The sequence below is a fragment of the Micropterus dolomieu genome, linkage group LG03 (assembly GCF_021292245.1).
Source record: "Micropterus dolomieu isolate WLL.071019.BEF.003 ecotype Adirondacks linkage group LG03, ASM2129224v1, whole genome shotgun sequence".
In the NCBI taxonomy this organism is placed as follows: Eukaryota; Metazoa; Chordata; class Actinopteri; order Centrarchiformes; family Centrarchidae; genus Micropterus; species Micropterus dolomieu.
The window spans coordinates 27,211,034-27,228,979 of NC_060152.1; the positions used below are offsets into that span (position 1 = coordinate 27,211,034).

Below are 17,946 nucleotides of genomic sequence, written 5' to 3' on the forward strand. Positions count from 1 at the left end.
GCACCTGCACACAGTGCCAAAGCTACCAGTACCTGGTTTAAGGACCATGGTATCCCTGTTCTTAATTGGCCAGCAAACTCGCCTGACCTTAACCCTATAGAAAATCTATGGGGTATTGTGAAGAGGAAGATGCGATACGCCAGACCCAACAATGCAGAAGAGCTGAAGGCCACTATCAGAGCAACCTGGGCTCTCATAACACCTGAGCAGTGCCACAGACTGATTGACTCCATGCCACGCCGCATTGCTACAGTAATTCAGGCAAAAGGAGCCTCAACTAAGTATTGAGTGCTGTACATGCTCATACTTTTCATTTTCATACTTTTCAGTTGGCCAACATTTATAAACATCCTTTTTTTGTATTGGTCTTAATATTCTCATTTTCTGAGATACTGAATTTAGGATTTTCATTAATTGTCAGTTTTAATCATCACAAATCAAACATTTGAAATATATCAGTCTGTGTGTAATGAATGAATATAATATCCAAGTTTCACTTTTTGAATGGAATTACTGAAATAAATCAACTTTTTGATGATATTCTAATTATATGACCAGCACCAATAGGTGAAACATGCCGCGGTGACTGCTTTGTTGAAGGTCACTTCCTGTTGCAAGCAGGTGGCGCTATGACTGAGCCAATGATGGCATGTGGATGTGTTCAGGGCGGGACCATTTTTATACATATAAAATTTGGTACATATGTGAGCATGTATGTTCAAGTTATAACAACTTCCAAATCGTCTATTTCCAACAACACGCCACGGGCATGCTCGTGGACGAAAACTCACCGTTTGAACAACTTTTAATCTGCAATGGGTTTAGAATGCTCAGCAAAAATTTTAAGTCGATTGAATTAATTCTCTAGGAGTTTGTTAAAGTACGAAGTGTGTAAATGGCCAAAAATGACCATTAAATCCTAAATGGCCGACTTCCAGTTGGGTGTGGAGCATCACTCCAAGAGGCTTTTTTGTACGTCTGGATACGATACATGTACCACAGAAATTTCGTACACGTAGGTGAAACTTGTTGGCTGCTAGCATAGTCTTGTTCAAATGACAAAAAAGAAAAATGCATGTCTAAAAACACCATTTCATGATATACACAAACTAACCCTGACATTACTTATATGTATTAAGTCCTCTTATTTTCTATTATTAAGTATTTGCTATATTAAGTACCTCACTAAAATATTTTGCCAATCTGCAAAGGACTCATTTAAATCACAATCTCTGCAATTGGTTGGTTCCTGGGTCAGACCAATCCTTTGCAAACAGTGACTTTAACTAAAGTGGGCTGCTGTCTGAACGCGCCGATGCATTCATGAAATCCTATGTAATAGCGTCACTGCACTACGTTATGACAGATGTTGCACATTAGGTGCCAAGTGACTAGCTGGTACTTTCAACTGACAGTGCTAATAATTGGCCAATATACATAACATAAAAAAGGTATAAAACATGAAGCACACACCTCAAAAACACTTCTAATGGTCCTTTACTAATGGGAGCTTGATTTACAGACTTAGAAAAATAACTCAATTAGAAGTGCTGGGACTACCACATGTTGTCAGTCCCTGTGGTTACTTATCCTTTTTTTGTACCTCTTGCAGGACACAATCCCCACCTGGCTGCTAAAGCTCGTCATGACACACTGGTCCATATAGTGACTGTCCCTCAAAATTAAAGCCAGGTTGGAGACTGGCCTGCTCTTTGATATAGCTAGACATGGATGTGTCACAGCAGAGGGAGGTATGAGGGTGGCTGGCATTCTTTGATCCAAAGCTTTCCCCTTTGCAGCTGGCTTTCCTTGTGGCTTTCAAAATAACTAGACCCCTACCACCACCCCCTTGATACCCCCATCTAAACTCCTTCCCCCAACGCTTCCTGCCCCCTTCCTTCTGTCTGACCCTCGACGCCCACCACATCTCATATAAAAAGGGCCCCAATAAATATCCTCAACCCCTCTGTGCACTACCCACAATTACTACAGCAACCCTACCTCTCATCTCAAAAGGCAAGACCCCCCCCCCCATATGGGTACCAATGTGTGTACCAATGTGTGTACCAATGTGTCATTGTGTGTGTTTATACAAAATAATAGGGGTTATAAGGCCTACATAAAAACAATTTACTCTACTAATTATCACTTCCTGGTCCATTAATCACACTGAGTGAGACTCCTTTAGTGATTAAGCTACAATCTGCCCAGACCACACCACTTCTCACGCCATGGCTCGGTAAACACAGATCCCACCACCACTATTACGGATTTCAACTGCCGATCTCTCTGACTTAATTTAAGACATTCTTTTGGTGTAAAGTAATCTTATTTGGGATTTGTAATGATGTATGTCTCTACTCAAGTTTTATTTCTTTTTTTTTTCTCTTCAAGAAAATGACTACCACTTTCTAACCCACGAATGTTGGTCAAATGGTGGCAAAACCACATAAAGAAGGGAAGTGTAATGATGTCAGTGTCTGGATGGGGCATTAAAAGCATAAACAACAAATAAAAGCATTACCTCAGCATACGGGTTTGGTCTCCAAGTGACAGTGCATATCTCTACACTTTCACTGCTGTGAAGTGACGGAGGAGAAGAGATAGTGAAGCACCAGTCAATTCATGTGCGTCTCAGCAGCCCAGAGGAGAGAAAAGGGATACAGAGAGGCTGACCAGCCTGTCACTCACACTAACAAACGAGGCTGATTACACTTCAGGTCATCAAAACCTGGAGAAAATGATGCTTGACAATGAAATTGCTCTTATGGAACATTATTGGTAACCTAACAAGTTTGGAAAAGTGTCAGCTGTCTAATGACGCAAGTTTAGGTTTTGATAGATAACACATGTCAGCCATCACAGACTGACGCCGTTAACATCAAGGATTTTAGTCTGCTGGCCTTAATGTTGCTAATGTAGAGCAAATGGCGCACTGACAAAATGGTTACGGCTCATATTGATAGCTTAATCATTAAAGATTTAGATTTGACTTTGTGTTATTTGGATTATAATGCAATATAATGGAATTTGATGCAACTCAAACTACTGCATCAAAAATTAGTATCGAGTTGAATTAGCACCTGGCTCACAGTCAACAAATACTGGATACTATATAGGCTTCACATAAAGTATATACATATAGCATTGCAGGTTTATAGGTACGTGTTTTTGTGATATGTCCACCCCGTATCTTGCTCTACAGCAGTGTAAAACTACAAGAATAGTCAACACTTGTTAGGAGCACCAGTCCATCACCCTCTATGACATTCAGAAACACCCTTCACTTATTTACCTATCAATCAAGTAATCAAAGGCAAATTTGAATGAAATTTGTTAGCGGTTCCGATTTTACCTGTGTGATTAAGTGATTGCTGCGCAGGGGTACTGGGTGTTTTGTTTGGCAATCCAGTTAAGTGGGGGCACATGTCAGTCAAGTCCAGGTCAGATATGATGGTCAAAGCAAACATGATCTGGTTTCCTCACCGGGGAGTTAAACTAACCCCTAACCCCTCTAAACGTGATCTGTGGAGAATAACACAGGAACAGAGAGTGCCCCAAAAGGCCCAGGGCCTGGTCCTGTACCAGCCGAAGTCCACTAATCTAATTTCTAAAAGAAGTCTGGCAATGTTTTCCTCCCAGGAAGGACATTTGTATATCAGAGGAGGGTGACCTTATCTCATTGTCTCTCTGTGAGGTGTACAGCAGCCACCCCTACGTCTTAAACCTCAAAGTAAATGTAAAAAAAAATAAACCGAAACACTACACTATTGACATGCTTTGGCCCTTAAGCCAAGCAGACAGCCTCCATGACTGGCATCACTTACATTTCGACCCCTTGCTTACTCTGGCTCTTGAGCTTTCGACTTCAGGCTAGGGGACTCCTTTGGGTCTCAATACCAACCTCACACTTGAAGAGAAGGGTCAGGCATTGGGGTCTAACTCTGTTAGAGGAAAGAGGAGGATTGGTGGGGTGGGGGGGATCTTTCTCAAAAGTAGCCCCCTTTTAAACAGGCTGGTGTAAAATGAATGCATTGTTAAAACACTAACATATGATAGCGTTTGGGAGACTCCATGCCATTTGGAGCAACCTCGCTTTCGGCTTGGGGTAAAATAGATTTTTCAGGGAAACCGAAATGATCGTGTGGTCTTTTTAATGACTCAATTGTGAGGTGGAAAGATCTTCAGTGTTACATCCAAATACACGAGACACTCTTTTCCAACTACCAGTGAGCAGTTGTGTACAAATACAATCTCATAATGAGGGGGGAAACTGCTCAAATGATCATGTGTCTAAAGCAGTTACTCAAAATGTCAAAAGGACAAGTGTGCATTTGAGGTCAAAGCAGGGTCTCGCCACGAAGCATTTACGGACGTACTAAGGAAATAAAACTCTGTAAATGAAACAAAGGAAAACAAAGCTAAATTGGAAACACACACACAGACACACACACTCAGGACACTGAAAAGTCTAGACAAAAGGATGTGTGTGTGTAGGCAATTACTAGTTCAGGCTGAATCACAATTTCACTGCCTATAGTACCTTTTAGATAAGCTTTTATTGTATAAAATAACTCAATTACACAAATTCCTGGTCTACTTTTGTGTCCCGAGCTGTGGGCAAAAGGCGAGCTAAATATCTGTGAAAATATCATGGCCAACAGCTGTAAAAATGTCCTCATTAAAAACAGTCATCAAATTCATTTGAGTCCACGCATGGGTGCTCAGGGCTTCTGGGTAGAGGACTAATGACTTGGAATTTGGGTGTCTTTCAAAATTAGACATGTTCTGTCCATCGTCATAACACTACCAAAAATAAACACGGAACCCCCCGACACTGCTCCTGATGCGTGATCCTGCTTTAAAAACCTCAACAAAACTGAGAGCCTGACACACAGGAAAAAGGTGGAAAACAGAAAAATCACAGACTGACTTCCTCTTTCAGTGTTACCACTAACCTTTGTGGTCTTTAACAAGTAAATGGATCCAATTGCAGTAAGTCTGCCAAAAAGAACCAGGACTCCTAATCAATTCCAGACAATCTGCAACTGGAGATTTCGACAGGGCCTGATCATGTTCCACGGTTCAACCTTGACTACAGACCTCCACAGCTCTATATAACAGTCAATGCAATCATTTTCGTGTCAACAGAAGTAATTTGTTCCCTCTTCATGGACCATATTTAATATGTAGACATCATCAGCATTCACAATATGCCTGAGGGGCAATGTATTATGAATACAGCTTCCTGAAAGCAGTGGGAAGTTTGTACTGTAGATTAGTGAAGAACATTATAAACAAAAGAATAACATATGCATTACTTAATATCAGAGATTAGATACAGCAACAAGCAAAATCCACCATTACAAAGATGAGGATTAATGGCTGAGGGGTGATCTTTGTCGCTCTCTAAAATTGATGTAAAGAGGCAGCCAAATCCTATAATCTCTCTTAATTGCAGCCAATTACTATAATCTTGTTTTTTCTCTCTCCACTAATGCTCACTATAATTAGCATTGACTAAATTTCTTGGTTTTGGGGAGGCATCCAAGGTCAATTTTATTTTAATGTAACTACACAGAATTTTAAACCAGGAGTCAATAGAGACCTACAAAACCCTCTGACCTCTATTCCCCAAAAGAAACGGAGCTGAAACGTTCCTGCCTGTTACAGCAGCTGGGAACGTCTCAGGCAGTCAACCTGAGCTCATCCTGGAAGAAAACTGTCCATGAATTGGCCTTGGACAGGTGGTCTTAAAAGTTTAGTGAGTAGAGCAACCTGTGGAGACCTTGAAGCAGTTAAACCCCACAATACTTAAGATGTGTGGGGTCAGCATGGCTGTGTGTGGAAGAGGCAATAAACACTTATCTGTAAGGAAAAGTCCGCTAATCACTAAACCCACATTCTTACTTCCTGTTTACTAACTGCTTACAAAGTCTAGTGACAGCAAATAGGACTTCCTGTTAGTCTTAAGAGATGTCTGTCTGAATTTCGCCAAGCAACATGGTCAGGTTTTAAAAGCAATTGTAGCGCCCACATACAGCATCAACAACGAGAACTTCAACTCGCGAATATTAGTTTCACTTTGTCTGAATTGTAGTGAGTGACTAACTTGATGCTGATGCACTGGTGGATTCTGCAGAAGGTCTCAAAGATGAAGAGGCGGGCATTCTCAATGAAGTCCTCCAGGCAAGCCACCAGGAAGAAGTCATTCACAAGAACCTAAGAGACAGAAAGCATGTTACATAAGAGCAGTGGAAATATTAAACAAAGGGGTGTTTGTGTTTTTACATCTCCCTCAAAGTTTCTGTTACATCAGGTTCAAAACTTAAATACGGAGAAAAGTGAGAGCTTTTCTTAGACTCATTCAGACAATCAAGTTGGGACCTTCAGATTGAGCAGCAATGGAAAGTCACGAGTGTAGCATCACCCTTCTTCCAGGAATTCATGTCTTATTCAAAAAAAACAATCAAATTCCAATTCACTTCTGATACAGTCAACATGGGAGGACCATAGTGGCTACATTTCCGTTACCTAAAAGTTTGTTTTGGCAAACTTTTTAAAAGATAAAAGTTCCCTCTACACGGTAGTTCTCCCAGGCCCTGCAAGGTGCTTCAAGTCAACCACAAATCTTTGACCTCTACAACCACCACATGAGACAAACACAGTAAGAACAGAATCAACCACAGATGACCACATTGTCTGTGACTTATCACCAGTCATCTGGTCTGCTTACTCAGTGTCAACTCCACTGTGCAGGGTCGCCAAATTTCACAGCTACAGACTGTAGCATTGCCAGTCCAAATAAACTCATAGTTGAGAGAAAGTCTTTTCAGCCGTCCATACACACAGTATCACCTGTGGCTTGTTACAATAAGAAATACTGCGTTGCTTGGACTCTTTGACACTGCTGCATATGGCCGATTCATCTACTTTAAATGTTCATGACCCAGCTATGGCCCCTGAGGTACCACTGTGTGAAATGCTCCCCTTTCTCAGTGCTTGCTGCATTCCAACTCTCCATTGAGCGCTATTTCACATCATAGACCTCAGTCTTCAAAAGTCATCTAAGAATTACCAGCTCTTTATTTGTTTAATCTTAGAAAGCTGTTATCTGCCTAGAGTTCTACTTGAATAAATCCCAACTACATGGTGCTATCAGGCAACGCACATTTCAGCCATGACAACGCTTATCTAAGGCTGATAAACTTTGAACAGTTAAGTGCCCTAATTACTGTCATTTGGGATTCAGACCACAAAGCTTAAACAAATTCTGAAAGGGACTTGAAGCCCTTTTATGCACAATCTGAGGGCCTGACTATAGGTTGGCCTATACTTTTCTTTCTTTAACATGCAAGAATCTAACATCTGACAGTGATTCCAGATTCGGGTGGAGTAGGAAAGAAACAAAAAAGAAAAAAAAAAAAAAAGCCTGTACAGCCTTAACAGGACAATTTAAACTGAGCTAAACCCCCCATTTCAAAGCACTTGGCTCAAAGTATTGTGCAGGGTACAGTGAACTGAAGACAGCAGAGCTGAAAACAATACCCACATCTTGGTATTACAGCAATCAGTAAATAGATGGTTGCCACTCTTCTCAATCGCTCAAAATTGACGCATTACAAATGCTCATCAAGACAAGAGCCCATCCCAATGGGGTATCCATTTACCTCATATTACATCACTCCACATTCTGTGAAACATCCCTTTACCTCTGAAATAATGTGCTTTTTGAAGGCGTTTGTGCGAATTTCTGCAGGGGGAAAAAAACTGCATAACTGACTTCAAACAAGACCATTTTTGGAAAATGTTTGCAGACCCTCACAGGTAATGAATTAAAGGTGCCGTTAAACATGTTTTGAACCACCCACCTTGCTAAACTCGCTTGTGAACAGAACTGGGTCAATAGAGGCCTTTTGTGGTTACTGGACATGCTCTGATAAGACTGACAGGTAGGTCAGTGCTAAAAGCACCTGGAATAACTTGGGCTGTGACCTGAGAGGTAGTTGGGACTGAGCATCTGTTTCAACCACAGCAGTCTCTCTGTAAACAGAACCCCACGAGACGAGGTCAAGACCAACCCAGAGAGTTCCTAAACAGTGTGTGCAAGTGTTTAACAAGGTCGGTGATTGAGGGAGTGTGTAATGTCTTAGCTGAAATAGGACGCAGCTCTAATATTGTTGATAGTACATGTCATAATTTGGAGATGGCCCCTGGAGGCCTTAATACAGGAAAAATCAAATTTTGTCTTGGAACATTTTTGGAATTTGTGCAGATTTGTTGAGGAAATAGCTTAGTAAAAACAAATCGGCCCAAGTGAGTTTGGTTTTAACTTCCTCATTTGTTAAATAGGGATTTGGAAAGCTGAAGACTCTTCGTATTAGCTCAAAAATAGGTAACAACGAAACGGAACCATAAGTAAACCGCTGACATGATTTATAAACATTTACTCCTGGGAAAGCGCCATTTGATCAGGCCAGATGTTCTTCATTTTGAAGGTTTATCGTCGAGAGGCAAAAGACGAAAAAGGGGCCAAATAACCCTAACTTTTGCCTTTTATTCCTCTGCAGGTCCAAATTATCAAGTCATCTGGGAAAACCAAATTACAGTGTGTAGGCAAAGAATGAACTAAGAGATCAAGTAATGCAAAATATACAAATAGCACAACACCTGCTCTCTCTCTAAATCTCATTACTGTGCAGTGAATGTGTCCCCAGAATCTGACTAGCCCCTCAAAATAAAAGTTGGCCGTATGCCATCAATGTTACACATTATCTATCATTATGTTGTACAGGCATTCCTGTTATTGTGTCCACCCACTGTCTGTGACTTGCATTGCACAATATGTCAAAATATGCTGCACAGTAAACCATGGTGGCAGCATTTGAAATTTATATACAAAACATTGAGGAATTCCTAAAAGATTTTAAAATAATTAAACTTGTTTGATTTTAGAAGAATTAAACTCTAATACAACAGCCAAGGGCTGAAACGAATAATCGATTAAACTGATTAATTCGATTACCAAAAAGCATCGATGCAAATTCTTTGGAGACACCGCCACCAAGCACAAGTACTTCTCAAACAATGCATCGATGAAATAATCTCTGAAAGCTTTGAGTTCTAAAATCATCGTTAGCTGCAGCCCAACTTGTACCATAACATCTACTTCATAATGTTCAGTTTCTGCTGAAACAGTTTTAAGGAGGTGATGTGTTAACTTTATAGTCATTTTTAAGGCAGTAGTTCGTGGTGGTGTTGAATTGTATTGAATTATACTGAGACATCAATGATATAAAATTGGGTGTAGAAAATATTAGAGATGCCCATGTATGGATATGGAGAGGACACAGCTACGCACCAAATAGAGTCATCTCTCTTCAATCCTTGTCAGTATGCATTCTTGGCCTGCAAGTACTGCTTGTTTCTTAAAGGGGACCTATTATGCTTATTTCCAGCTCAACATTTTTATTCTGGGGTTCCACTCGAGTAGCTTTGCATTCACAGTTAAAAATAAAAATCCTTATTTATCCTATAGTGGCCCTTTATGCAGCCCCTCAGTTCATCCTCTGTCGGAAACAAGCTGTTTTAGCTCCTACCTCTTAAAAGGCGCCTCACCCCAAAAGCCCACTATCTTCTGATTGCAGAGGGACTTACACAATACTACTCATTCTACTAGGTTACATGTCATCATTGAAAACCAAAATTTAAATGCCCCAAATGGCGAGTGTCTGCACGCCTCTGCAGAGACTTCTGCTTATAAAAGCTTTAATGTTAACTACTAGCCTGATGGGTTAATTATAGGCCATAGTAACATCTGACAGAAGCCTGAGTCACACAGTGTCCAAGAGGACCTCTATCTGACAGTATGATACGAGGCACAGAACATCACTGTTCTGTCTGTACCGGGCCCACGCACAAGTCCAGCTAATAGAAACGCTGAGTGATCAGGCAAAAGGTCAGACAGATCACATGATTACTGTGTTTACTACAATACTCTGTGTTAAAGTTCATGAGTCTGACCTGCAAAGCCGAGGTCCTCAGCGGACCTCTGTATCGTCACGTAGAGGTAGAATAAACCACTGATTCTCATAGTTTTGCAACAAAAAGGTTGAAATGAGTGTTGCTGAGGTTACTGAAGGGGTTACTCACCGACTCACACTCCCTGAGCTTCTTCTGAGCACTGTCAAAGTCAAAGTTCACATACAGGCACTCCACAAACTCTGTAATTGGATCTTTGTAGGTGTAAGATTCCTGAAAAAAGGAAATAAAATCAATTATGCCCAAATACATCTACATGTTTATGTATCAAAGTTTAAAGTTAACATTTTCAATAAAGGCAATGTTTGACCATGTTAAGATGAATAGAATAAAGCAGGCATATACTTAGATATAAATAATATGAAATGTACGCGTGATTGAAAAAAACATTAATCAGATGTTTGTTTTTTTCAATCAAACAGAAATCACCAATATCAGCATACACAGACAAAAATGCCCACCTGCTTTGCACAACAGTTAAATAAGCATAACAATTTAAAGAACTTGGGAGAAAACACATTCTGAACAGTTCCAAATCATCACAACCTGACCTGAGGCCACAGAGCAGAGAGCATGAGCACATGTTTTAGTGATTACTACAACCCACCAAGACAGTGCTTAGATCTCTGCAGCAGCTACTGTCATTGGATGAGAAGACACCAGTACATAACAGCTGGTCAATTCAGTACCGTTCATCAGAGGTGGCGGGTTCACGGCTTTTCCAGCTTGGACTCATTTATACACACACCGAGTACTTAAAAGGAAGTGTTTGCAGTGCTACTGGGTTACATGGTCAGTTACTCATCCTTCAAAGCCTGTATGTGCTATAAGCAATGACCTGATAACTGTGTGTGCACTTTCTAAAAACGGCAAGAGCTGAAAATGAGAAGTCTGATACCTGCTGTATGACCTTCACCAAATCCTTCAGAACCTGCCGACGCTTACGGACATCCTTGTTTGTAATGACTGCTGTGGTTAGGTAACGCAGGATGTGCGGGCACATAGTCTGGATAGCATTGAGGTACCTGGAATGAGGGAGGATAAAGGTAATCACTTATCAGACTGATGTAAGCAAAGACATGATCTTTACAAGGACACATAATATAACATTTTGGCTGCCTATTGGGCTCCTGGCATTCAGGACAGAGAACAAGACTTTGCAGCTAAAACAGATAAATGTCCTAACAGGACGCTCACTTTTGGACATGAGTCCCAGCTTTAAGCAGTCTCTTTCATTAGTGTCCTGTAAGAGGCAGGAGGAAAAGGAAACCCTGGCAAGATGATGTAGATCAGTGAGCAGGGACCTGCCCAGTAGCTGAAACCCAATCCATCAGGGACTGATGTTTCAACCACAGGTCAACTGGCTAAGGGCTGAACACAAGAGACCTGACGCTGTTACAGGCTGATTCTAATCCCACACCAACTCTGGAGACAGTGTTCTGTGAAAAACACAAACATGTAAGGTCTGCACTAGAGCCCGACTGCTATGGGATTTTAGAGACCAAAACAGAGTTTAGTGTGGAAAAATTCACAGATTACAATAAGGTGGCAGATATTACATTTTTGAGCTGAAATGAAAATAAACCTTTTCTATGTGTATTGTACCGATATGAATACCCAAAAAGGTACTCAGTCGGCTGCTTTTTTAAACAAATAACATTTATTACAGAAGTTTAATGTTCTTTAACATGTAAAATAATTTAACAAGTACATTGTCACCAATTCTACAAATGAACACTGACAATAAAAATAAAATAGCGACATAAACATCAGTACTGTATGTTCAGTATCAATCAATTGCTGAATTAGAAAGTACCATCATATACTCTCTAAACTCTAAAACTGTACTAAAGTACAGTACTTGAGTAGTTGTAGACTACTTTGTTACATTCAACCACGGCTCTCTTAAGCTAGCTATTAGATTCAGCTAACAGCTTTGTTCCAATTGTGAATCATTATTTAATTGAGGGAGTAACACATGCTCAGAGAGACAGAGCAAGCAAACAACCGTTTAATTAGCTGAAACAATCAAAAAAAAGAGGACAGGGGACCTGTGGCAGCAGTCATGTTGAGTCTAAAAACAGCCGTCGGCAGCCTGGTTTGGAGCGCTCTCTGGCTCCCTTTGTAGTTGCTTGACTACCGTGAAAGACCGCAATGCTCCATGCTGTGTTCCTGATTAACTTACACCTACTCACTCTCCAGGGGGGCTCCAATACCAAGCAATCTTGAATGAGTCACAGTACCATATCTGGGGGGGCATTCACCCTACCCCACTTAGGGGACTTCATCCTTTTCTGTTTTCTTCTTCTTTTTTTTTTAGTTTTGAGGCAACAAGCGTCACTGCACTGGTTTGCTGAAGATGCTACTGAGCCATGTAGCCACAAAAAAAAAAAGACAAAAAAACAAGCATGGGCTCAAATTTCCTCTGTTCAAGGAGGGCTGCGGGACAACACAGAAGAAGGACGGGGTAACAAGGTCCCATTTCACAGCTCGTGTGGAAAAGAAAATCATGTCGGAACACTTGAACAAGTGATAAAGACAATCAAGTGACTCAGGATATATTACTGCTGCAGTATTTGCCCCGTTTGCACCTGTATCATTCTTAGTTACTGGGTATTGTTTCCCCTGAATTCAGTGCAGTCTGTCAACAGTACACAAACAAGGCTTTGAACCAACAACTGCTGACTGTAGGGGTAAGGGAGGTCATATGTGGAGCTGAAGGCCAGCCACTGGTCACCAACTTCAGCCAAAGGAAGTACTGGTCAAGCGATGGGAAACAAGAGCCAAGCCTCAGTGGGGAAAACATGAGGTTTCTAGACTGTGAATCTGCAAAGCACACAAAACTACCTCAGTTTGTCCACACAGATGGTTGGGTGAGCTTTTCATGAGTAATTATTGGGCAGGCCTCCTTAATCATCCACAATAAAATTAAAAACTGAGTAAAATTCAGGGAACCAGACATTTGAGTGCGCTGTGTTGTGGTCGCCTGTCATACTGTCTGTGGAACCCAATCATCTGCACAATTATACAAGCCTGCAATCAGAACAGGGGGAGGGAGCAAAGACATCAAAATAGGTGGTGTGCAAATTTTAACACAGAGTATAAAGTTTCCGATCTGCGATACACATGGCCTCGTTCTCGACTTGGAGAGTAAACAGGCCACACGAAAACACACACACTTCTGAAACCACTTTAAAATTACCAGCAGGGTTTATGATATAGACCTCCACCCAAAAATGCGTTATTAAAGCAAATAGTTTTCTCTAAATCAAGTTAATGTAGTAAAATGAATGACCTCCAAATCCTCTTTGTTAAGTAGTAAGATCCTTTTTGTTTAACCAGAAATAAAAAAAGTCTTGCTCTAAAATCTTGCGGGAGGCGACTTGCGGTGGAAACGTGAGTAAGTGATCTTAGTCTTTGACAACATTATGGAAAGGATCCCAATCTTTTTGTCAGTGGAAAAAGAAGCACTTTTAGTGGACCTACTTTTGATGGGGCAATTGCCCACGAGGATTATGCTGCAGCCATTGCAGTCCATTTTGGTGCTGCCGGCTGAGGTGATCTACTGGACCAATCCCACAACATATTGTACCGAACATCACAACGTCATTTACATCCCAAAATATGTAAAAGTAGGTTTAAAATAACTGGAATTACCCTTAACAGTTATGAAATGGGCAAGACTCTGAGGTCTACCATGTTGACCCACACCCCCCCAGGGTGTGGTAGCAGTTGCATTAGAGACACTTACCAAACTAAAACACAGGTACCCACTCAGTAACTCTGTCACAGCGTGCTTCTAGTGACCGTCAAAGCTCCACCAGACTCCTGTTCTTTCCATCAGAGAGTCTGATAGTATCTTACACATGCCTGGCTAGTTGTGACTACCAGCTCTACTGAGCAACGGTCTGTCGCTCTCCCCATGTACCCTGACCCTCCCATCACACCCTTCGTAGCCATGAGGCAACGCCTCCTACAGTTGTTGCTCTCTGACTCCGCTGTTGCATTTTTAAAACGTGCTGGGAGAGAATTTTAGGGTGTAGTTATCCTTTAAATTCACTTTAGACAGGTTATGTTACTGAAGCTCAGTTAAAAACAGAAACATTTGAAGTTACAGCAACCAAAACGGTTTCATTACAAACATGGGGTCAAGTTACAGAACTTTGTAGTCTTCCTTTCCTGTAGCCCTTGTTTTGTGGAAATGGATCTTATCTTTAAAACTACCTCCTGGTATTCTCACAAACGTTATGCAATTTCCTATGGGGTAAAAGAAGGGTTAAAACAAATAACTAAGAAAATATTATAGTATACATTTTACTTACTGTGGCTGATACAGAAACAGCTCAATAATATTGTCTCTGCCCTTGGGGTGGTTGAAGAAGACAAAGAGAGACCAGTGAATGAGCCATGTCCTCTGCTGGAGAGACTGGAGAGGGGAGGTGACAGACTGGACAGGACAAAGGTAGAAATATAGATAGGAGGAAAGAAGATAAGTGTAAAAGAAGGCCAGAAGAGATGGACAAAAAAAAAAAAAAAATAAAAATAAAAAGTCATATAAAAGCTAACATATTCACAAGTGTTCTTGCCTAAATGCCCTTCAATCAAATACAGGCAACCACTTATTACTCAAATTCAAGTTCTTAAGTAGTCTGATGAGCGCATGTGGGTAAGGAATAAAATGCCACAGCAGAGCTGTACTGAGAGTGAAATGTCAATATGAGAGTCTATGTAAGGCAATCTAAATGCGGTATCAAATTCTGAGAAGTGGGGCATTTACGTTGTTATCGATAGTCTCTCTCAAGCGGGTGAGGTCCTCCATGGCTGCCTCCCAGTTCTGCATCAGGATCTCAGAGGCCAGCTTGCCCCACAGTGAGTTCAGGGCATTCCTGTCTGTAGCTGGGACCTTGGAAACAGAGACGGTACAATGTTAAAACTTGAAGCACACGACACAACAACACATGAAACAGTTTTTCCACATTACTTGACAGACCGAATACTGATCAAGAGTCTCCTTACACCACTGGTATCCTTTGCCTTAAACATGTTGGCACACTGTTTAGTAACATCTGCATCCGTACACAGTGAGGCCGGGCATGCCACTACTTGCTTGGCTTCAGTGGAACTGCTGCACGGTGCAGTCACTTTTCTTATTTATGCGGGATAAATGAATTAAATTATGTCATCATAAGGGAATGGAGCTTGACAGAAAGAGAGAAATGGATCACAAGAGACTGTTTAGCTTTTAATAAAACCAAATTTGCTGCAGTTTTAGAAACTACGACCACTGCATTGCAGTTGACTGTACAGTTTTGTTACTTTCAGATTACCACTGTACAGGAATATTTGGTGCCTGAGTATCACTATGCTGTCTGAATAGTTTGCTGGAAGTAAAATATTTTGGTTGCAGTGCAGTTTACTTGATTGATTAATGCTGCGGCCTCAGCTCTGATGGCGCATCAGCAATGATGGACTTCAATGTGTGCATCATAGGTTACTATATGAGCATAGTCACAGCAGGCATTTGAAATGCTATTGGCCTTGTTTGCAGTATTGTAGCAATTTAGTATTATGGTTACATAAAGTTGGGGTACACACAAGGGACAAAAGAAAGGCCACAGTTGATGCAGCAGAAGTCCTGGCTTTTATTCACTAGTATGAGACAGAAGACAGGATCACGATTGCAAGATCTATTATTGACATTGCCATAAAGTTACAGCGATATCCATTTTCACACTATACCACAATATCAAATTTGTGGGTTATAATACCATAAATATTTGATAATTACCAGTTTTGTAAAACAAATTAAACCAACAGAGAATCTCACCCGCACATGCACATCTGCTTTCCTACTGAACAACCTTGTCAGACTCGGCCACCAGCAACACGAATGTAGCAGAGTAGAGAAATATCCGAGAGGCAACCCAACTGATCTACATCCCTCCCAAAAAAAACTGCTTGGGATTATTTTGGGTATCCACATAATGAACATGGTGTCCTGGAGGATGGAAATCCAACATGTAAAAAATGTCGAGCAAAGCGGCTGCTAAAGTAGGGAACACATCCAACATGTCTGCCCATCCCACTGTGTAGATTCAAGTATGTGTCCCGTTTATAAATGTAATTGCTAACGAATAAATGTGTGAAAAAAAATTCACATCCCAGCTCCAAATCTGCTTTGTCTGTCCGCTCAGTAAACTCCAACTTACAGTTTACGGACCCACAACTTTCCCGACTCGCAGGGCTAAGTGAGTGTGTGTGAGACGAGGGTACAGACAGGATCAGTCTGCTGTCACACACCTGCAGTATTTTGGCATTTTGACTATTTTGCTATTATTTATAGCACTTGTGACGGCATCTCTCAGTATTTTCAGAAATATTATTTAAAGAAAAACAATTTATGGAGAAACCAGCAGATTAATCCTAATGAAAATAACTATTAGTTGCAGTTGGATTAAAAAAAAAAAAAGAAGTTGAAGAGCTCCACCCCAACCAACAACAGTAAAATCCCACTTTCACATTAATGTATGAGGAATAATAATCTAATGACATAATATAAGTGACAGGGGACTAATGGTGAAATACCATATACCATGAAAAGGGTGATATTTTATGAGATAGATACAGTGGGGGAAATAAGTATTTGACCCCTTGCTGATTTTGCAGGTTTGCCCACTTACAAAGAATGCAACAATCTATAATTTTAATCATATGTACATTCTAACAGTGAAAGACAGAATCCCAAAGAAAATTCCAGAAAATCACATCATATGAATTTATAAAAATTGATAACCATCTGATGAGGAAAAACAAGTATTTGACCCCCTGGACAAACAGCATGTTAATATTTTGTAGAAAAGCCATTATTGGCCAGCACACATGTCAAACGGTTTTTATAGTTGGTGACAAGGTTTGTGCACATTTCGGCAGGGATGTTGGCCCACTCCTCCCTGCAGACAGCCTCCAAATCATTCAGGTTCTGAGGTTGTCGCCTGGCAACTTGAATTTTAAGCTCCCTCCAAAGATTTTCAATTGGATTCAGGTCTGGAGACTGGCTAGGCCACTCCAGAACCTTGATGTGCTTCTTCTTCAGCCACTCTTTTGTTGCTTTGGCGGTGTGCTTAGGGTGATGTAAGGAGATGTTGGTCCAGAATTCCACGATACATGGCCCCGTCCATCCTCCCCTCAATACGATGGAGTTGTCCCGTCCCCTTGGCTGAAAAGCACCCCCAAAGCATGATGTTGCCACCACCATGCTTGACGGTGGGGATGGTGTTCTTTGGGTTGTACTCGGTGTTCTTTGCCCTCGAAACACGACGAGTTGAGGCCAAAAAGTTCTATTTTGGTCTCATCTGACCACATCACCTTCTTCCAGGCCTCTTCTGAGTCGTCCAGGTGGTGAATGGCGAACTTCATGCGGGCCTGTACATGTTTCTTCTTGAGCAGGGGGACCTTGCGTGCGCTGCAGGATTTCAATCCATGACGGCGTAGTGTGTTACCAACCGTTTCTTTTGTAACTGTGGTCCCAGCTGCCTTCAGTTGATTCATCAGTTCCCCCCTTGTGGTTTTGGGATGATTCCTCACCGTTCGCATGATCAGGGACACCCCACGAGGCGAGATCTTGTGTGGAGGCCCAGACCGAGGGAGGTTGGCGGTGGTGTGGTGCTTCTTCCATTTCCTGATAACTGCACCGACAGTTGATCTTTTCTCTCCAAGTTGCTTTCCGATTCTCTTGTAGCCCATCCCAGCCTTGTGCAGATCAACAATCTTGTCCCTGATGTCCGTAGAAAGCTCTTTGGTCTTGCCCATGGTGGTGATGTTGGATGCTGGTTGTTTGGGTGTTGACAGGTGTCTTTTATACAGGTAACGAGGTGAGGCAGGTGTATTTGATGTAGATAATTGGTT

At 41.3% G+C, this 17,946-nt stretch overlaps 1 protein-coding gene across 3 annotated transcripts in view; it reads right to left on the reverse strand.

Annotated features, from left to right (window-relative positions):
* LOC123968379 (eukaryotic translation initiation factor 3 subunit E-A-like) overlaps positions 1 to 17,946 on the reverse strand; it is a 37,199-nt gene that overhangs the window by 4,318 nt on the left and 14,935 nt on the right. For all 3 annotated transcript variants that reach the window (XM_046045112.1, XM_046045111.1, XM_046045113.1), the window contains exons 6-10: positions 14,819 to 14,944; positions 14,364 to 14,488; positions 10,940 to 11,066; positions 10,153 to 10,254; positions 6,113 to 6,222 (exon numbers count right to left, since the gene is read on the reverse strand). In XM_046045112.1, coding sequence (XP_045901068.1) covers positions 6,113 to 6,222; positions 10,153 to 10,254; positions 10,940 to 11,066; positions 14,364 to 14,488; positions 14,819 to 14,944 — 590 coding nt within the window. The remainder of the gene's footprint in view (positions 1 to 6,112; positions 6,223 to 10,152; positions 10,255 to 10,939; positions 11,067 to 14,363; positions 14,489 to 14,818; positions 14,945 to 17,946) is intronic.